The sequence below is a fragment of the Pezoporus wallicus genome, unplaced genomic scaffold (genome assembly GCF_028554395.1).
Source record: "Pezoporus wallicus isolate ANWC-B61680 ecotype Strahan unplaced genomic scaffold, APGP_CSIRO_Pwel_v1 contig_8542, whole genome shotgun sequence".
NCBI classification, from domain to species: domain Eukaryota; kingdom Metazoa; phylum Chordata; class Aves; order Psittaciformes; family Psittacidae; genus Pezoporus; species Pezoporus wallicus.
Genome location: NW_026640148.1, coordinates 3,875,542 through 3,898,617, shown reverse-complemented (window position 1 = coordinate 3,898,617; position 23,076 = coordinate 3,875,542). Strand labels below are relative to the sequence as shown.

General features: G+C 37.4%; 1 protein-coding gene across 5 annotated transcripts in view; it reads right to left on the bottom strand.

The window, feature by feature from the left end:
• The window catches only part of ERC2 (ELKS/RAB6-interacting/CAST family member 2), a 498,505-nt gene that overhangs the window by 460,102 nt on the left and 15,327 nt on the right, over window positions 1-23,076 (bottom strand). For all 5 annotated transcript variants that reach the window (XR_008973235.1, XR_008973236.1, XR_008973233.1 and 2 more), the window contains exon 2: window positions 14,015-14,817. Coding sequence is in view for 1 of the 5 variants with exons in the window: in XM_057417556.1 (XP_057273539.1) it covers window positions 14,015-14,671 (657 nt within the window). In the remaining 4 variants the exon portion in view is untranslated. The remainder of the gene's footprint in view (window positions 1-14,014; window positions 14,818-23,076) is intronic.

The following is a 23,076-nucleotide window of genomic DNA, read 5'->3' as shown; positions in this document are numbered from 1 at the left end:
ATCTAAATATTATTCTCTGTACCCACTGAGGTCTATCTAACACAAAGACTGCAGTGTAATCCAGATTCTCAAGCATTCTTTCATGAAATTTCTTAAGTGCCAGAGGCAGTCAAGACTCAGTAGTAGAGATTCAGCAGCAGAATCTGAGCTGCTGCCAGAATTTGAGATCCTATCTGCACCTCCTGCTCTTGGCCACTCAAACCTCTGCCTGCTTTACACCATCACATGGCTAGATGAGAGCAGAAAATTAACCCAAGTGAAAAAGAAAAAAAAAAAAATCAAACATTTTGTCCCTGATGTAGTACATTATGCTGACATACAATTTCTAATGACAACAACTGGGAAAGACAGCAGGAGAAGAATGTGTGAGATTGCTCACTAGCTCAAACATCAAGTGACTTAGTAAGTGCTCTGCGACCCCTCCCACTAAGATCCAAAGTCCTGCAGAAGGATGAGATGGCGAAGGTCAAAAGACATTAAGCAACACGCATTTGTCAAAGCGAGTAAACTTTCAGGTTTGGGTATTAAAATAGTGGGGAAACACAGTCACAAGAGACAAGGAGTAAAATTTGAAATAAATGAACCTTCAGTGAAGCAGTCCCTAAACAAAACTCTATGAGCTGAATCACCCATTCCTAATGGATGTTCAAAAGGTAAAACAATTCCATGAAACTTTTCGAGTAAACCTTCATCAGAACATAAAGATGGAAATTTCACACACAATGGAATATTCTTTCAAAAAGGCACAATTACAATGCCAAGTTTCACAAATCTTCGATAACCTAGCACCCACAGGAGGGCTGAAAAACTAACCCTGAAATAAACAATGCCAGCTAGACAAGAACCCCATTCTCCAAAACTAGGAGATACACACAGCAAACGCAGACAAAGACAGTTGCGGGGAGGGGGGAAGGAAAAACATAACCATACAGAATGCTAACAGAAGTTGGGACCAATTTGATGTAAGGCAAAGATGCCTTCTTATTTCCAGACTACTTCTCTTAAATGTTTTGGTTTGGTTTTTTATGTTTGTTTCTTGAGTTTGTTTTTTGTTTTAATTGAGATGTGCTAAAAAAAAAATCTGTAATAACACAACTTGCCATGAAAAACTTCATAAATATGGGACCAAGAATTTTAATATATTTTTAATATATAGATGTAATAATGAGTAGATTCTACCTCATTTTTTTGGAAATGATATGACTCAACTGAACACATGCGAGAAAAAACACCTTAGGTTTTGGAACCATCAGTTTTCACATAGAGTTTGCAACTGCATCAATTTTCTTCTGAGACCACTGTGACATGAAGGAAAACATATATATATCTCTACCTATCTATATATATATATATAAAGTATTCCCAAAGATAGTTGTTCTCGTGTAAATTTACAAAATCTTCCTTCTGACTTTACATTCTATACTTCGCTATTGATGGCACCACCTCACACAGCAAAGCACTGCTTTCTAGAAGATCAGAGTTCCAAAAAGAATGATGCCCTACCTATTTAACATAGAATCTTTATTCCTTATGGCTTCAATTCACATTTTACGGTTCTATCTATTTAAGAAAACAAATGTTTTTCTAAAATATTATTTAGAAATAATTTTTCTTGGACTTTGCCAGATTAGCACTGCTTGTTCATTCTGGAGTCCTGAAGTCAAGAAAATGCCATGCATTCAGGTGGAAAAGCCTACCCTGATTATTGTCTAACTGCTCAAATTCTCATTCTGACAGCTTTCCCTGTCCAGAGGAGGAACTGCCTGAACAGGATGAAGAATGCCCAGGTTTGCTTTCTTAAGCACCTTTTGTGCTTTCCACTCTAGTTCCCTGCTCTCTTCTTTAACTGCACTAGGGAATCTGAAGACAGAAGTCTCTCTAACGTAAGGAAAGTACTAGATTATTCATGTGCAGTTATGCAATTATGCAGCCTATTCATTTCCATATTTCAGCCAAACTAAGAACATATGAGCTATATGTTACAAACAGAACAATAAACATACTAAAATAATAATCTAAAATTGGAAAAAAAACCCACACCTCCATTATCCACAAGAGGTTGACTGCCTTCTAAGCAGCTGCTGTTTACCAATGATTAAAAGTTATGCCATATCTCATAAGGATCAGAAACATTCTAGTAAAACTTGTGCTTGCATACAACGCAATGTCATTTTGAGCACAAATTCATTGGAAAAAGTTCAGATTTCCAGAATACTGCAATATCAGACTGGTGGTATATCGTAATATTCATGGCAATGCTATCTCCAGAAATATAAAAGGGCTGTTGGTTCATTTCGGTTTTTTACAATATACATCAAGGAAGACAATATAATGTGTACCTAGATGCATTTATGTCAGCAAACTCAGTACAAACCTTTACTTAAAATGTATTTCACCTAGGTAAAAATTACTCCATACTCCAGAAAGCTGTGCTGACAAGCAGGTACATTTTCAGAATAGCATGGAAAGAAATACAATTTGGTCTGTAGAATAAAGGTCAATTAGGAATTTTGGTTTCCCTCATAAAACAGATACAGCTTAGATTCTATCACTCAGAACAGTACAAACTTATGACATAGAGAAGGAACTTAATATGATGAATGAATGCAAAGCTTTCTGAATGTCCCGGCATATGTAAATTTTTTTATGCATACATATGTACATGTATAATTGCAAATATATGTTAATAGACCAGTTGACTTTTATCACAAACCACTGATTTCAAACAGTCATTTTCAAGTTTGGATTGAAACATTTTATTAATGCTTTGTTATAGCAAGACTTAAATAGCAACCCACTATTTCGCCTCCACCTTCTACTGTATCCAGCAAGAACACCATACCACCACATTTAAGCATTTCTTCACTGAATTCATTTGGAACATTACATTTTATGTATTAGCTACCTGAAGTTAGTATCAAACAGAGAAAACAATTCACACTAACAGGACTATTCTTTCAGTCTTTCTGCATATAAATTGAAAGAGCTACACAACATCAGTTCACACAATTTAAATCAAAATACATAGAAAGTATTTAATTCTTAAAGCACAACTCCCTACTTATTTGTGTTGGTTTTCTTTCTATTTGACCATGGATTCTGCAGTGAGAATTGTGCCCTGTACAATTAATACTGTAGTCAAACAAAAAACCTGAGTCTGTGCAAACAGCAGACCTTCATTCAGGTCTTGCTGCTGCTCTGAAGCTGAATCCCAATGTGTATTATGCTTTTTTCCCTAGTTTCTCCTAACCTTCGGTTTTCTTCTACAGAAATGGGATGTGGTAGAGACCTCACACTCTCATTCAATTATAGATGGAACTGGAATAGAGATTACCTTACAAGAACTCAGAGTTCTCTGAATTTCTAACACTAAAATACCTACATTTATTTGCCTCAGGAATTTACTTTTGTCCAAAACATCATTTATTCCTTTCCCTGCAGGTTTTGAAGGACACTTCACATGAAATCTACTGCCTTCTTTTCACATGTGTTTTCTGAGCTTTGTGTATCATCTTCAAGCATCAAGAGTAAGACCTGTAACTAAATTGTGGCGGATGCTTATGGAAATTAAAAAAGTACTATTTCCCTATCCCACAGGCCAAATATTTTAAAATTACTAAACTCAAGAGCTATTTTCTCCTGCTACTTACAATCCAATTTGAACCAAAGTTATCCTCTAAAAAAAAATATCAAGGGCTCCTGAATGCTAGTTTCTTTGCTAACTCAACTGGCATGTATTCTAGCAATAAATTCAAATTGCAAATCGTATCTTTCAATATGACAGCTTTTACAACTGACTCTCTGGCACCAGGGAGATACAAAGTTCTATAGTTGGGAATGACAAGACACCTTTAACACAAGAAATAACAGGTAAAGCCAGAACCTCACCCCATGTGATATTAACAAACTAACTCCTAGACATGCAAAAATCCAGAAGAAATCCAAATCAGCAACCAACAGCTTAAGTCACCATCATAACATTTCCCTCACCCCAACACAACGATCTGAAATTCATCTTAAGAACACAGAAACATAGCAGTGTAGAGAAAGGTTACGAAGTGTCACACAAGTTCATCTTCAAATTATACACATGTAAAATAGAACCATAGAATAGTTAGGGTTGGAAAGGACCTTAAGGTCATCTAGTTCCAACTCCCCTGCCATGGGCAGGGACACCTCAGACTAAACCATGTCACCCAACAAATAAGGAATATAGTGCTTTGCAGCACAGCTGAAAGGGTTGTGGTTTGCCATTAATAACCTAGACGACAGAGTTGCCTACTGCAGGCTAATAGTATATGGCACGATCAACCGCCTGATAGATAAACCAGGGACAGCTCTTATAAAATTCAAGAGGAAAAGGCCAAAATGAAGGAAAATGTCTGAAATAGTAAGGACTAAAAACATAATGAGAAAGGAATGAGTTTTCTTTCTAGTACTCTTTTTCCCCCAGCACTTCCTACTATTTCTCTCCCCCACTTCAGATGATGGAAAAATCTGAAGTCTTTTCCAGCAGTTTTTTCAGATTAACTATAAGACCCAAGGTTTAAAGGCAGGAAAGAAATCAGTTTACAGAAGCTAATAGAGGAATGAATAAATAAACTAAAAAAAAAAAAAAACAAACCATCTGCAGGCTCCATCACAATCACAAGTAAAGAAACTCACCAAGGATACAGTTTCATATATTATAGAATCATAGAACAGTTAGGGTTGGAAAGGACCTTAAGGTCACCAAGTTCCAACCCCCCTGCCATGGGCAGGGACACCTCACACTAAACCATGCCACCCAAGGCCTTGTCCAACCTGGTCTTGAACACCACCAGGGATGGAGCATTCACTACCTCCCTGGGCAACCCATTCCAGTGCCTCACCACCTTAACAGGAAAGAATTTCCTCCTTATATCCAATCTAAAGTTCCCCTGTTTAAGTTTTAACCCATTACCCCTTGTCCTATCACTACAGTCCCTAATGAAGAGTCCCTCCCCAGCATCCCTATAGGCCCCCTTCAGATACTGGAAGGCTGCTATGAGGTCTCCACGCAGCCTTCTCTCCTCCACGCTGAACAGCCCCAACTTTCTCAGCCTGTCTTCATAGGGAAGGTGCTCCAGTCCCCTGATCGTCCTCGTGGCCCTTCTCTAGACTTGTTCCAACAGTTCTATGTCCTTTTTATGTTGAGGACACCAGAACTGCACACAATACTCCAGGTTAGGTCTCACAAGGGCAGAGTAAAGGGGCAGGATCACCTCCTTTGACCTGCTGCTCACGCTCCTCTTGATGCAGCCCAGGATACGGTTGGCTTTCTGGGCTGCAAGCGCACACTGAAGCTGGCTCATGTTCATTTTCTCATCAACCAACACCCCCAAGTCCTTCTCCACAGGGCTGCTCTGAATCTCTTCCCTGCCCAACCTGTAGCTGTGCCTGGGATTGCTCTGACCCAGGTGTAGGACCTTGCACTTGTCATGGTTAAACTTCATGAGGTTGGCATCAGCCCACCTCACAAGCGTGTCAAGGTCCCTCTGGATGGCATTCCTTCCCTCCAGGGTATCAACTGAACCACACAGCTTGGTGTCATTGGCAAACTTGCTGAGGGCGCACTCAATCCCACTGTCCATGTCAGCGACAAAGATGTTGAACAAGACCGGACCCAACACCGATCCCTGAGGGACACCACTCATTACTGGTCTCCAGCTGGACATTGAGCCACTGACCACAACTCTTTGTGTGCAGCCATCTAGCCAGCTCTTTATCCACCAATTATGTATGATATCTGCAAAAAAAACCTATTATTTATGAGATCAAATGTTTCGTTAACTTCTTCAGGAGACTTTATTTATGCTTTGTCAGCCTTGCTTTCAAAATAAGTTCCTGTGTTGTCAAGTAGTTTACTATGTAATGTATCCAATAGCTCCAACTCTAACAAAACTCAAACTTGTTTATATACAATACTATCACCTCTCTCCCACCTACTTGATGTTAATGACAGCATAAGGTACCCTGCTAGAATGCCTGCTCTGGACTGATCCCTATTTTAAGGCAGCAGGAAGCAAAAAGCAGAGGCTGCCACACTTCAAGTGTGGCTTACCAGTATATACTGAAGGAATACATTCAAGTAGCGCTACAAGCCTAAAGAAAGGATAACTTAAAAGGCAATTTTATTCCAACTTATTTCCTGCTAGATCTACATTTTTATAACTGATCATCTCCAAGATCCTGACAGAATCCTGGCTTCTGTACAAAGGGTTTCAATCACACAGCAACAAACAATCCCTGTTGAACAACAGAACTGTGCTTCAAAGCACATCAGAATGGGGAATGTAGAATGCAGTATCCATCTGAAGTTGGAAGTGACATTTAACAGACAGGATGAAATTACTAAATTCAGCTAAAGTACCAAGTAATAAACCTACAGCCTTTCACAAAACTCTACATGCAATACTTCAAGTTTTATGCAGTAGATGATAACAACCATCACAGGGCAAAAAAACCTCAAAACACAGAAGCAACAGCACTTTTTGCGCTATCTCAGGGAAATACCATCAAATGTCAGCTAAGGATATGAATATGTTCAAAGATGATGAGCACACAATTCTGAGTCATAGAGCATTTTACAGTTCCAAACACCCTTTATTGGAAAGCTGTTTCAGCTACAGAGTCAATCCATCTTTCCCTAAAACATGACTGATCTCATTATGCTTCTTGATAAAGAACACTCACTGACACTCATTAAACACTCATTCTACGACTTGAAGATACAACTATTTTTTTTTGTTACTTCAGTAATTCCCAATTGTGCCAGTGACAACAGCCTGCACTTAAAAAAATAAAAAACCCCACACCAAAAAAGATGACCAAAAGAAGGTGCCCCAACTGACTATAGTAGGTATTTTGCTCATATTTTTTTAAGTTTAAAAGTATAAATCAGTTTCTCAAAAACTTTCTATTTCCAACACAATGAATAAAGGACCTTATTTTACATACAATAATAGTACTGCTTCAGCTGACAGTTACACACAGCACATCGTAGAGGCTACAAATCAGCTCCTTGTTTTGCAAATGCTGGGGTGAACAGTTAAAAAATTAAAAAAAAAAGCAATGTTTTCTTTCCTCAGATCTTTTTATACCTCAAAACCACACAAAAAGATAGCTATTACTGTCCTTTCCAAGACACTATTAACACATGATATCATTTCCATACAGCTTAAACTATTAGTTTCTACTATATAATGTATGAATAGGTATCATCTAAACCAGAACACCACCAAAACACTTCAGCCAAGACTAAACAATTACGAGTGCACTTACAGGGACACATTTCCCTTATTCTTTTTCTAGCTCAGTACTTACCAAGCTTTTTCACATTTGAAATCCCATGGTATGTAAAACAAAAATAAAAATTAAAATTAAAAGACAGTTAAAAGTAACTACATTCCCTTTTCACCCTTAATCACTTCTGAGTTATTGCTTCCTCAAAATTTCCATCGATATCTACAGTATAATGGCCACCTCCTTATCTCTTTCCACTCCCCACCACAGAGCTAGCAGCCTTCCCTGATCATCAGTAACATCAGCACAAATGCCACAACACACCCTTCTGTCACAGCTTGCTTATTCTGCTTCACACCACCTATACTGTCATTCCCCAGCAGAAGAGTCCTGCTATTTTAGACTTTTAAATTTAGAAAAAAGAAATACTGATATACTTTTCCTTCGTTATACTTTCATCTTCAGATAATGAAGTTCTGCTCTAGGATGAATGTTTAATCTATTCCACACATTCAAATGCTTAAGCATTTTGTTTCATTTAAAAAAAAATGAAATATTTTTCACTTACCTAAATTGCCATCAATGTACATGAATTTAAACAAAGAAAACAGTGAAAACATCCAAAATAAAGTTAAAAAGCAACAAGTACGCATGCAGTTTTTAAGAGATAAGAAATATTAAAAAAGGCTGAAAAAAGAAAAAGCAACAGTACAGTGAAAAACAGAAAATAAGGTGAATGAGTGCACTGAACTTACTGGCATTAAAATACCTTTAAAAGAGACTTTCACTGGTCATAAATACTATATTTTAAATTTTAGTTCAAAGTATTTAAATTGATTATGTTTTCTTGAAAAAAGACTTTTACTAAAAATTATCAGCTAATATTATTATTATTTTATTAACATGGTAATATACCTCAGGAAGCATAATAAAACAAACAGAACATTTCCATTTCTTAGGTTACCAGCTTTACCTTTTGTATGTAACCTTGTACTTCATAAATATTCACAATAGGCTTCAAAATTTGTGGTGTTGCACACATTTATACAGAAACAATGAGACACACTGAAAGGTATTTATAGTCCCAAAACCTCCTCAGACCACCCACGGCATTTAGAAGTAGGGGCGGGGAGGAGGGGGGGGTCCACCTTAGCAAGCAGTATACACCAAAGATATATACTTTGATATATATTAAGGAAGAAAATGGTTATCTGTGAACTCAAACTGAAGACCCAATTGCTGGCAACTACCTGCATATTCCACTAGGATCAACCTTTCAGAATTTCAACAGGAATAAAAAAAAGTATCTCAAAAAAATATTAATCATAGTCTCAGCAGTAGACAGAGTGAGGAAGTAACAGATCTTCAACTTTCTTTGACTTGCATTTAGAGGATGCCAGCAGAGTCTAAGCAATTGCCTGTCCAGTTTGGAAGCATGCAGGGTTGATCCCAGCCAGGGAAACCGTTAGGGAAAGTTAGAAAGTGGCCAGCTTCTTTGAACATCTATATTAATAACCTATATTAATACATAATGATTTTCAACTATATAGTTTTACAAATATATATAAATAATATACGTAATTTTTAATTATTTTTTAAGTCCACTGAGTAGTTCCCAGATAAGCCAGCAAAGTTACCACAAATTAAGTTATAGCCATTACTAATTCTTTTACAGGGAGCAAGATAACTAAAAGAGTGTGTTTTGTATGATGCATCAAAAAGCAAAATAAGTATCTGGTATGTTTGGCTTGGGATTATTGGGGTTTTTTTTCCCCTCCAGTCTTCAAAAAATGTATACATTAGCCTGATCAAGATTTTACTACGAATACTGGTTAATTAATACAAAAAGGGAAAAATTTCACAGTACTTATTTTCATTTGCTCTTCTACTTGTCATAAAGTAAAATCAAGAGCATATGAAACAAAATTGAATAGCTACTCAGTTCTGAATTCATGAATACATATATCCTTTATCTACTGATTATTTTATTAGCTCTATTCTGTTAATTGAAGCATCTGAGTTATTCATATTGCTATAGATGTATTAAAAAAATCATGAAATCATTTTGTATTCAGAACTATAAGGCTCTCAGAGGAACCATTCACTACCCTTTCTATCCTTTCTCTTCATCTCATTAATCAGAAACAACCTCCTGCAATATCAAGACAGGAACAAAACTTCGAAAGAAGATCAAAATGTATCATGTTTGCAAAGTACACATTAAACAATTTAAAATTATATGGGTTCCTGAAAGGAAAAAAAAAAAAAAAAATCAACCTCACCAGTTATTTCCAACAACATAACTATATCATGAAAAAAAGAACCACTGTTCATTGCATGCAGCCATTCATTTTTGCATTAATTATGTAATATTAAATAATGACATTTCTAAGTGAAAAAAGGCATTATTTCATGCAACTGAATTTACAGTTTATAAGTGTCACAGTAAATCTAATTATGACATTGTAATCTCATAAAAGCAGCATGTCAACTGATAAACATTAATATGTTGTCTTAGAACCACCTACTCCAAATGGATAATCTAATTGTCCCTCAGTTTTTGACAGACAGGCAACAATTCTGGGAATGAATACTGCTGAATAATTCCTTGTGTCTTCCCAGTTCTTTCCACCTCGTAGCCTTCTGCTCTCTATTGAAACCCTCTACGTTAACTCTTCTATATTACACATTGAAGCAAAATTAGAGAGGATAACTATCTACATGGAAACAAAATACAGTATCTGAGAGGTTGCAAGATTACAAGATGAAGAACCACTTTGTTGTTTAAAAACATTTAGAGTCCTTCTGCTCCTATATATATATATATAAAATCAATCCATATATAGAACACTACTAATCATGCTGTGAGAAAGTATGTCACAAAGAGTATGTAGAAGGAAAAGATAACTAACTTTGGCCTGTAATATCAAAGAACAGGTGCTCAAAGCATATACTTTTAAAACTAACCTCCAAAAGATGTTCAAGCCATGTTTACTGTCATAAGTTTACTGTCCATAAACTTCATGGGTCTCTTTTTGCTCTCAAAAGGTTTAATTTTACGAGTTTTCTGTTGAAATACATCCTATTTTAGCAGACTACTTGTTCAATTTGCCAAATTTGATTTAATTTTTCATTGTGTCTTTTTCAGAACATTTTAACCCTTCCATGCTTGGTATTACCTGGGTGCATAACACACCCACCATTCAGAACACTGATGAAAGCCTCAAACACATGACTGATACCTACCAGCTCACACTACAAATCGTTCCAATTTCACTGTGAATCACTGATAAGTACACTTCACTTTAACACAGTCTTCCAATCAGGCATTCATACAACAGCAATTTCATCTCATATGCTTCCCACCAGGTTGCTAATGAAAATCTGAGACAACAAAAAGTTTCCCTAATGTAAAAGTGTAACTGTTTCTCTTATGCATAAAGCCTGTTTGAAGACAGACTTGCTTGACATTACACAGTATGCCAGAGATTGGAAAAGACCTCAGAAGATCATCTAGTCCAATCCCCTGCCGGAGCAGGATCACATTATTCTTATCAAATCCATATTGAGTGTTAGTTTTATTTTTCCTCGTATATCCCTTATATTTTAGAGTCAAGGATCTTTTAAAAATACAAAAAATTCTTACAGTTTACAAATAACTTTCTTTGATAGTTCTCATTTTTCCAGAAACCACAATAAAAATATCAAACTTATAATTTGCTTATTTCTCTCTTCCCCCCTCCCCCCCCACAGTCTGTCTGTTGGAAGTTACTGAAGTTGGCTGTAAGCCTATTTCAGCAGCTACAGGGAATCTGAAAGCAGTTTTAAGTGTTTAAGTAAGAAAAATCTCCATTTAAGAAAGGAAGTTTCATAAATCACTAATCTTCAGGCACAGAGAGATAAAGCTATCAATCTTCAGTATAGATGTAATAGATCCAACCCCTATTTTTACCTTTAAAATTATACCTTTTTGATAATTATAATTGGAATTAGTGGTTAGAAAGAATAAGACTAACTAGCTGACAAACCAGCTTGGACTTCCAAAGCCATTCTTTCAGAAAGGCTCTCTCCAAATGCTCACAAGAAAACTAAGCAGCAATTAGATAAGAGGAATAGTCCTTTCATGCACAAACATTTGATTACAAGAGAGGAAATTATAAAAACACATGGTCAAGTCAGAAAACCAACAGAAGAACCCCTGTGGAGTTTTACTGGAACCTCTGGATAGGTTCTGTGCTGTCTTGACATAACCTAAGCAACCCAGAGAACAGGGTGAACAGTAAGACGACTGATTTTCCTCATGATTTTAGGTAACGCGGGGCAGTAAAAATGAGAGCCAGAAGCAAATAAGGATTTTATAAGGCAGTCAAGGGCTAGCAGATGAAATTCAAGGGAGATTATGTGAAGTTATGGACAACTGAATATAACCCTACCTTCATGTATAACAAGCTGCGATCCAAGCTGATTATAAGCACTGGTGAGATTCTTCAAATATGATAAACGCTTACATTAAAATATTAGCTCAGTAGCAGTAAAGAAAAAGTTAATCCAAAGCTAAAAAGTACAACTTGAGTGTTGGGAATTGCTGGCAGAGGCTAAAAGGGCAAACACTAACACCAACGCATAACCCATTTTACAGCTGTATTATGAAAAACATGAACTGTTTGTTTTGGGTTTTGGGTTTTTGAGATGAGGAGACCAAAAGTGATAGATCTGAGAAAGACTTAGAAAAGAATCAAAGGAATGTCATTTTCATGAAAGGAACTATCACACGTGCTGAAATTCTCCTGCCTGGAAAATAGCTGATGGAGGGATGTGATGATGGTGTCTAACAAAATTACAGGTGGCACCAAGTCCAGCACCCAACATCAATTCTTCAACATTTCTTCCAGTACAAGGAATAGGAAACCCTAGCAAAAGCCACCAAAGCCTAGTGAAAACCGAATGAAAAGCCATGGTGCTTCACATGACAGGATAAGCTGTGGGATTCACTATTATACGAGGCTGTGGTCACCAGGATTTTATACAGGTCCAAAATCAGCTGGGTTAATTCAAAGAAAAGTCCACTGAGAGTTACTAAGCAGACAGAAATGTAGCTGAATCATAAAGGATCGGTGGAGGTACTACTGTATACTAAGTCTATTCTATGAACTTTTGGATATTGTTAGCAGTTGAATACTGGGCTACCCAATATTTATATTAACTTACTATGCAGTAAGGATTCATACTAAATAAACAGGTAAGTTAAAATACGCTCTTTTTGTCTTCTGTTAGATTCACACTTACAAGAAAATAAGAGCATTTGTTAAAAATAAAAAGATACAACATTCTATGAAATGAATGAATGAATACAAGGACGCAGAACAGTTACACATTTACTTTCCCCTCAAGATGAGAAAATAGCTTTGATGAAGAAAAAACACACAAACACAACACAAACACATAACTAATTTGGCAGGTGACAAAGTCTCTTAAGTACCCAGTTCAGATTCCAAATGCTAACACAAGACTCTGATGTGACATTTCTGTAAGAAAGGCTAGCAAAATCAGTGTATATTAGAATATTCCTACTACTACTCTTACTAACCATTAAGCTTTTAAATGGCAGAACCTTCACTAGACTTTCTGATAGTGCTGGTTCTGACAATAGGTGCATCCTAGTGCACCTACTCTAAGTAAATATTAAGTATTATTGCTGTCAGTCTCGATACACAAGTTATACAAGAAAATCATAAATCATTTCACTGAATTCTGGATCAAGAGACAGTTTCCCACTTAAGTAACTGATGTAAGGCTTGTTAGTCCCATAGCTATTTAGGTTCATGTGATGCCTAGGAGGCGGGGAGTTTGGTAAGAAGCACTGATGATCACAAACTCAGAAGTAAACTAAAAATTGCAGTTGTTGCTGCCTGCCAGCAAAGAAGTTTAGCTTGGGAATCTGGAAGTGAGAGAAACACAGGATTGTGTTTTTGTCTGGGGAAAGTTAACAGATGGTCTAAAAGAAGCAGCTTTAAAATACAACCAGCAGCCAAAAAGTGTGTGGAAACAGCAATACGAGGGGGCTTTTTTTTCATCTATTCTGTGCCACTGTTTTGTACAGCTTCGTGTAATAGCATAGTCTCAAAGCTTATAGCTTTATTCATCCAGATTACAATAATATTTTTATAACTTAGTGAAAACACTGTTATGCTGTAAATAAAAGTATTTGAAATTCATATTTACGGGATGCTCTTTTCTAAGACACAGGTCTCAAACACTGCTGAAAACACAACTTCCCCTTCATTCTGTAACATAGAATTACAGAAGGTTGCATATGGGGATTTAGTATCGTATTTTCTTTTAACTTTAAAAGAGAGCTAAGTCCCTATACAGCTAATATAAAACATGCTTTTGGATGTTTATGCTCTTGCAGAGGTGGCTCATTTACCTCTCCAGGAAAGGTTGCTAGGTATAGTAAGACTGCTGCTGGAAAAAATAAAAGCACTAGACAGTCTCAAAAATAAGAAAAAGGGTAGTGACAAAATAAATATTCTCTTTAGCCATGTAAAAGAACGTCACGTGAAAGAAATTATAACCCCATTTGATTCTTATTAATGTGCTTTCTTACTGTTTAGCAGTCAGAGGCAGATAGACCAAGATATACAATTCTTCTTGTAAATGACAAACTTGTTCCAGCACACGATACAGTACCATAAGCAAAACATGAAGTACTTCACTGTAAATCAACAGGAAAACTTTCAGAATTACTTACCTGATTTTCTTCATGGGAAACTCTCATTTGTTCTTTAAGAACTGACATTCTGGCTGCTTCTTCTTTCCTCAGTACTCTTTCTTTCTTCAGCTCAGGACTCCAGAAAGTTTTGATGCTATTCATGGAGGATCCCAATTTGCTGTCCTTAATGTCTAGTTCTTTTCTGAGAAGATCATTCTCCCTCTGTAGTTCCTTAAGCTGAGCCTGCAAATCTAACATGGTACTATCCCTAACCTGTCTCAACATAGAAGGAACCTGATGGTGGTGATGGTGTGAAGATGTGGTCAGACCTCCATGCTGATCAGTATAAGAAAGGACATCTGTGTGTGAAAGTCCAGCTGAAGCAATATTAGGACTGCTCCCCATAGCTGTGACTCGACCACCATACATAGCTCGATTTGTAGCCCTTCCAAGAGTCATTGTGCCCTTTGGGAAAGTAGTAGAAGCTACACCTTCATGGTCACTCAGATACATTGGTCCAGATGTTGCATAGGCTGCATTAAGGGACTGGATGTTTTCCATTGATAACGTCTTACCTGTTCCTCCTCCTCCTCCACTACTTGTTCGCCTATGGCCCAGGCGAGGGGATCTTGGCAAACGAGGAGACCTAGAGGGACTTCCTTCTAAGTTGCTGATTGTTCTTGCACTTCCATACATTTTTCTTCTACTTTGAGGTACTATTTAGTAAGAAATTAGTAACACTAAAGTTGAATATTAAATTTATAATTCCAGCTAGAAATGTTGGCAGTTTCACTGCATTCTTCCAGTAGACAAAAATCTGTTGTTCCTCCGAAGTCAGAGACCTGAAAGGAGATATTATCAAGTTAAGTAAATTTGCATCTTGTAAACTTATTTTCCAATTAATCAGCATATATCAGAATATAAAGTAACCCACTTCCTAAAATAACTACTTTAGAAATAAAGTTTAGTATACATTTTGTATTTAGGATGACTACTTAAAAATGCATCTCAAGCTAATTTTATTAAGAGAAAGATGTTCATTTTATTCTTGCTAGAAAATATCTTTACTTAGTTTAATTAGCTTTATGCTGCAACAAACATGGGCCCAAAAACATATTTTACCTGATATGTTAATGGACTGAAACAACTATGTGGAATTACATTAAGAAAAAGCAAATAGCTGTTGTTAACATAAAGAACTACCCAGAATAAGATATTACATTTTCAAGAGCACAGAAGTAGTAATTCAGTAGTTTTTTATATCCTCTAGTAATATTAACACAGAATAGGGAAATCAGCAGGAGTTTTAATTTTTGTTTGGATTAATAAAGATTTTTTTTTATAGGAAAAAAGCTGAAGAAAGCTTGTTTCCAATTGTTCAGCCGTAACCAGCAAAGAGAGTTTAGTGAAAAAAATTAATAAAATTAAAATAATTTTAGTGAATGTTTCCTTCTGAACAATTTTAATGTATTACAACACACTATTATTTGTTCAGTACTAGCTTGCTAACAGTTGTTGTTAATAAGCTTGAGGAAAAGTCTGCATGACACTAATCTAGTATTTCATTTAGAAAATGAGTGCTCATGAAATACAATTTTTTCTTTGTTACCTATGAGTATCATATTATTACTTAACTACATTTGTAATTTATTTAACCAAGCAGATAGATGTGGACCAACGCTCAGTTTTCAAATTCTTCAATATTATCGTTAGACATTTACCAAGTTTTAAGTAAGTTTATTAACTTTACATAGCATAAGCATACAAACAGTGCTTTAGGGTTAGGCAGGCCCAATGATTTTATTCTAACAAGTCTGAACATTTCAATTTGTGGTACTATGTAAATTGATGGTCATCAACCAGATCTAGTATCATTTACTTCAAAGATAACTAGAAGAAGAACAAAAGTTGGATTCAGTCAAATCCAGTAATCTTTAACTGTACCCTCAAGGCAGCCTCATTATCTATAGATATGTTATTTCCAGAGCTGCAAAACATCTGTTCTACATTTGTTGTAAAGAAAGCACTGATGCAGGAACAGGCAGAAGGATGATATGATGTCATTTATTAATAAGCTCTAGCACATTAAAGCCTCACCAATGATACTAGCGTAAACCACTATGGATATCAATGATGTCAGCAAACAAAAAGCATGACACATTCTCCAATGACCCCTCATTTTCCCTCCACAATCATACATCACATGGCTCTCATTAATTCTAGGAAATGCTTGGTATATTGTATGTTCTCATCAAGTTTAACAGCCAACATAGTTTAAAGCATTTTTGTTTCATTTGAATTACCATTATTGTCCTGGGTTCAGCAGTAGCAGTAATTTTTTTCCTTCTTAGTAGCTGGTGCAGTGCTATGTTTTTGACTTTCAGCCGGGGAACAGCACCAGTAACACAGATGTTTTTACTTGTCACTAAGTAATGTTTACTCCAACCAAGCACTTTTTGAGTCTCATGCTCTGCCAGGGAGGAGGGGAAGCCAGAAGGAAGCACAGACAGGACACCTGACCCAAACTAGCCAAAGGAGTATTCTACATCACAGCACATCATGCCCAGCATATAAACTGGGGACAGTTACCCAGAAGGGCTAGATCACTGCTCAGGTTGGGCTGGGTATCAGTCGGCAGGTGGTGAGCAGCTGTATTCTCTTCCCTTGTTATTTCCCTTATCATTATTATTATTGGTGGCAGCAGAAGTGGTTTATGTTATACCTTAGTTACTGGACTGTTCTTATTTCAACCCACGGGAGTTACATTCTTTTGATTCTCCTCCCCATCCCTCCAGGAGCAGGGCGAGGACAAAGGGGGGGGAGGGGTGGTGAGAGTGCAGCTGCATGGTTCAGAGTTACAGGCTGGGCTTAAACCACGACAATAATGCTAGTGAATTAGATGAGGTGTTTCAACTACTTTTTATCGACAGTGGCCATTCTCATGAATTTTCACCTCTTTCCCAAGAGGTCACAAAAGTATTGTGTCAAGAATCACAAGACAGCCTTTCACTACACCACAATGTTGATGTCAGTGCCACTATGGCTGCTGGACAAAAATATACGAGTGTGGTATTTATTCAACACCAATAATTTGGAAACACTAAACTCTTTGTACTGCACCCAGGCTGCTCCATTAAAAGTATCTGATTTCAATGCAAACATCACCCCTGGCAAAATATATCAAACAAGCTAACATTGCTCCATACACACTATATTAACAAGACCAGTAATACCGTCATAAAACATTACCCATTTTTGCCATGTAAAAACATTCTGGCTATGCATAAAGCAAAGGCAGGGGTACCTACTTCAGTGAGAAAATGTAGTTTTTAACTATGTACGAAGGCAGATACAAAGTTATGCTCTAGCAAATCTTTTCTACTGTAAGATCACCTAACTGGAGGCAAAAGCCTGATCCAACTCCTTGAGCCATGAAAGCCTCTTAAAGCTTCCAGAATTCAGCCCTAAGGGGCACACATTGAAAGGAACCAGATGTAACTTGCTGATTTGTACTTTCAAATTTTGACATGAGTATCCAAATCTACCCCCCTTTTCAGTTGTCATCCAGCACTCAAGACATGACCCACAGCTTGTTTCACAAAACACTGGTGCAACTTTTCTGCCATCTCAACTTCAATACATTGATCAAACTGTATCTCATCATGGCGACTGGGGACAATGCAATTATTTATCCTAATTCTCAAGTGCCAGCCATCCTCTGGGCAAATAACATCACTTCTAATACACTCTGAAGAATCCACCCTCATGAATTTCTAGTTTTCTGAGAAAGTTTCATAGTTCCTTCAATGAGGGTCTCGGATGAGGTGAGAGAAAATCATTTTCCTTCCACTGTCTCATAGCAGATCTCGACCAAAACCAACTGTCTTCCAGACTGATACAAGTCTCCACTTCCCTCCCTCCTCAAGTCTGGCCTGGTGAAAAACACAAAACTGTAACTATAAACGGTCAATGTAAATGTAAACTGGATACAATCATGTATTTTTAGATGAAGCAGACATGATACATAGCTAGGTAGTGGAGATTGGTGCAGATTTGTTGATCCTCAAAAACACAGGTACAAGATACCCTTATGTCATTTCAGTACTGTTCTTCCTTTCCATAGCCACTCTGATAAATAAGTAATTTATGCTTCTTCCTTTGAGTCACTTAGTATCCTACTGAGCCTTTTCTTTATGCCTCTGATATATATTTTTAGTATTTGTTTTGCCTTTTAGAATTTATTAGTTGTACTCCATCTTCTTTTGCCTACTTGCTATGTTTTGAGAAGCCCTCAAAGCAGAGAACACTTTTAACACTCCAATGCTTTACCAATGAGCCCTACTGAAAAAGGGAATCATTATCCCCCATCCAAAGGGAGATTTAACTTCTCCCTGGACTTCCTTATTTTCATTATCATCAAATACTGATTTAACACTAACTTTTATAAGCCTGTGAAAATTCTGAAAGCAACAGGAAAAGAGAACTAAAACACCACCAAAGAAGTGTTACCACATCCACAGCATTTTCAATTATTATTTTTAATTTTCCCCTGAAAGTATTCTAATCAAGATGGAGACCTCCAAGACCTCTACGGAGAAAGTGCAAGCAAACTGACAATATGCTTGGTTTCCTTTCTTTCACGAGCTCCTAAAGATAGCTCACAGACCAATAACTGAAAATTCTGATGTAAGAATTTCTTACAGTTTATCTGTTTTCATTTGCAATTCATTACCTTCTACAACCTCAATTATACACACTGGCCCTCTTGGAACACCTTAAAAAAAAAAAAAAAAGGAAAGCATATGAATGTGTGCTTTTAGGGAGTTTATACATCTTAAGGACAAACCTTGAGCCTTCCTTTATGGCTGTGAAAAATCTCAGGCAAAGGAGAAGCCATATACTATTGCTTTATGGAAGAGGGGAGAATAACACCTACATCATTTTCTACTCTTCACTGCTTACACAGAGCCTTTCTAACTTCAGAAAGATTTACAGAGTTTCTCAACATATCAGGAATTGGAGGCATGAAGAAGCAATATAAGCCTCAGGGCCTCAACAACTGTCACACATATAATCTACTGCCTGTAGAAAAAAAAGAAAGAGGAGATCCCTTCTACCATCTTCTCATAGAACCTGCTGACACAGAGCCGTTCTAGTCAAACTTGGAATGGGCAGGTAAGATATAGATGATTCTATCTTGAAAACTAAATTGATTTTATATTGCTCTTTCAATTATTGGGGGAATGATCCAGAAATTATTACTGTAAAGCAATCATTTCTCACCGAATGTTTCAAGGATGGTTTTGCTGAAATAAAGTATAACCTTTATGCATCATAGTGCAAGGGGTAGAGAAGGAGATAAATGGAAGGCAGTGGAAACGTAAGAATCTCATCTATGTAGGATGGGAGAGCTGTTCAGACAGGAACAAGAGTACCCACAACTAAAGGGAACAACCCTCCCTTTTGACAGAAGCCCAGAAGTTGTAGATGTTGCAGCTGGAAGCACAAGGAGCTCAGATACATCTCATGAAACCTTTGTAACCCCAAAAACTTGTGAGACAAAAAATTACTCAGATTCATTCAGTCTAGTTTGGGACAAGCTGCCAACCCACTTGCATTTTCCTTGCAAAAGGTTATTTAGAGTTTTAAAATGCAAATCTAGAAAATATGAGAAAGAGCAGAAGCTCATCTACTTTACAGAATCATAGAATAATAAGGGTTGGAAAGGACCTTAAGATCATCTAGTTCCAACCCCCCTGCCATGGGCAGGGACACCTCACACTAAACTATGCCACCCAAGGCTCTTCCCAACCTGGCCTTGAACACCGCCAGGGACAGAGCATTCACAACTTCCCTGGACAACCCATTCCAGTGCCTCACCACCTTAACAGGAAAGAACTTCTTCCTTATATCCAATCTAAACTTCCACTGTTTAAGTTTTAACCCGTTACCCCTTGTGCTATCACTACAGTCCCTAATGAAGAGTCCCTCTCCAGCATCCTCATAAGCCTCCTTCAGATACTGGAAGGCTGCTATGAGGTCTCCACGCAGCCTTCTCTTCTCCAGGCTGAACAGCCCCAACTTCTCAGCCTGTCTTCATAGGGAAGGTGCTCCAGTCCCTGATCATTCTCATGGCCCTCCTCTGGACTTGTTCCAACAGTTCCATGTCCTTTTTATGTTGAGGACACCAGAACTGCACAGAGTACTCCAAGTGAGGTCTCAGGAGAGCAGAGTAGAGGGGCAGGATCACCTCCTTTGACCTGCTGGTCACACTCCTTCTGATGCAGCCCAGGATACAGTTGGCTTTCTGGGCTGCAAGCAAACACTGCCAGCTCATGTTCATTTTCTCATGAACCAACACCCCCCAGTCCTTCTCCTCAGGCCTGCTCTGAATCTCTTCTCTGCTCAACCTGTAGCTGTGCCTGGGATAGGTCCAACCCACTTGATCTACTTGCACCAGTACTTTCTTACTTAAAAAAATACTTTTTAATGTCCATGATGCACAACTTAAAAACTAACCATTATGATTGTAACTTTAACATTTTGCCTTTGAAACAAAATGATATAAAAGGATCCAGAAAACTAAGCATTCATTCTCAGTGGGAAGGAGGGAAGAGGCCAGACAGACCAAACACACCCATGCTTTCATCAGCCTCGTAAATCCCAGCAAATAAGAAATAGTCTAATCCACACTAAAACACCTCCTGCTGGCTGTTCCAACTTAGGTTTAGCTTACTTTCCACATTTCTGCTTCATCACCTGCACTCTGCAGACAATAACATTCACATTATCCACATCACTTAAGTCTCTGACACTGTAATTTTATTTGCCTTTTAACTATCTATTTTTATGGAGACTTAAAACATAGGATTCTAATACAATGCTAATAGAAGGTCTGTCTCACTCAATTTAATTTCCAAATGCATTACTTCTACATATAATCATAGTTTCATTCAAACACTGTCTTCACAGAACCCCATCAGATCTGGTTTTCACTGGTCACATACTTCTACAAAAAACAGTTTTCTGCATTGTATCTGTCAATCTTTTCATGAAAACAAAAAAATTGTGTGGAGGCATTGTAGTTTAGCTTCAGAACAGACTGGGAGCTATCTTGCCAGTTTCCTGAGCTCTGTGCATCAAGATGGTTCAGAAAGAAAAAAGGAAACTATATCTTGCCAGAAAAAAGCCTGTGGTATCTGAATAAGTTTTAATGAAATTATTAAATTCCTCCTTCATTCAATTCAGAAGAATAGGTTGTTACATTCTATGTCTCTCTGAGCCTAAGCTGCCCAGCAGTTTCAGATCAGTTATTCCAAACCACTAAAAACAGGTAAGAGTTTAAACTTTGCTACCAATTCTGCACAAAGCCACAGTGCATACGAAGTTCTCACCAGTTTCACATTAGAGGTTTCACCAACAAGCAGGTAGGTGCTAGACAGCACAGTGGGGCTAATCTCACAGCAGATTTAACAATGTTACTGAAGAGGATCATCAAATCAAAGAATGCTGAAAAACACCAAGAAACAGAAATTTTCAATAACCAGATATAGAGCCAGAGACAAACCTTTCCTCATGAGATATTCCCATGACAGAAAACATAACACAAGCAAATATTCACACTGTGCTCAGGAAGCACATTCACTACTAATCCTGAAGTATCATCTTGACTGTACAGAAGTTATTCCTCATATTAAACAGCAGCCAAACACCTTTAGTGAAGGATAAATTGACTTGATTTCCTCCTTCTGTTTACTAGGGGTTTGATTTCCTCCTTCTGTTTACTAGGGATTTACTTTTTGGAGTTTGGTTTAGTTTGGCTTTTTTCCTCAGACTAGGGCACCCTGTCAGTTTCATAAGGGTCACTGTTACTGTTTCCTCGTCATCAACTGATGACCAGTATGTGAGCATGGAGCAACTTTCTGACTTTGTGTCAATAAATTTTACATACTGACTCTTTACACCATCTTCATAGGCAGACAGAGTTGGGCCAGGACAGACACCAAGATGGAGAGAGAGGGTAAAAAGAATCCTGACAACTATGCTCAGAGGGTCCAGGCCTGATTTAGACTTTCTGTGCCTCCTTCTCTGGCCAGAAGCACCTAGTCAGTAGTACATTTGACTGTTAGGCAAATACTTAATATCTTTGCACGACTATTTGCCAACAATAACACTCAGCCAAGAGCTCAAACATCTGTAATACTACAAAAAGCTTTAAAGGAACCCCTTCCTTACAGCTATCCTCCCCAGATAACACATAGTGACAGCTAAGTGAGAAAACTATCAATCCTTTTTTTTTTTTTTGGTACTATACAGCTCCCCAGGTATAAACCGAAAGCAAGAAAATAAAATAAGAGATGCTGTGGAAGACAAAGGTCTGCACCAGGACACATCTTTCCTGTATTTTGAGACACCACTACATAAGGGAGATTCACAGAAAACGTTCTGTTCCATAAACACGTCCTGGCAGACAGTAAGGATTTTACTAAAACAATCATTTTAATACTGTCACAAAAAAAAAATCTCTGTATGCCCCTGTATTCAGAAGTCTAGGGATGCAGGTCTATTTAAAGTAGTGACCAAGAGCCAGAAATATTTCATTTCACCTAGCTCTTCGACTGCATTAACAGCGGCTCAACACATCCTCATAAAAGAGAGCATTCTGTTCTTTGCATGTTTATTATCTCTGCCAATGCGGAGGGGGTGGAAAGAAACAACACAGCAAGCTGATGCAAACTAGATACAGAGAACCAAAATTTATTGTACAGTACGCACCCTTTCTTCATTAATCTGAGCAGCATGGCATGTCTCGTTTTAATAAAGTAGAAAAAAAAGAATGAACAAAATGCTGGTTCATGTAGGGTTAGTACAAAACCTGCACTGGTTTTTTTAGAAGAGCAAAGTAATTATTTGTTCATACTTATTAGTCTTACCAGACTAATCAAATTACTTATCTCCCCTGGTTTTAATCATAAGAAAAATCACCTATTTCTGGCTATTATTCTACTATTCCATAGAAGTTTGAAAAACAAAATATACGTAACTTTAAAAACAAAATCATCATAGTTGAAGTGCCTTAATGTCCTGAATCCAGATTTCTA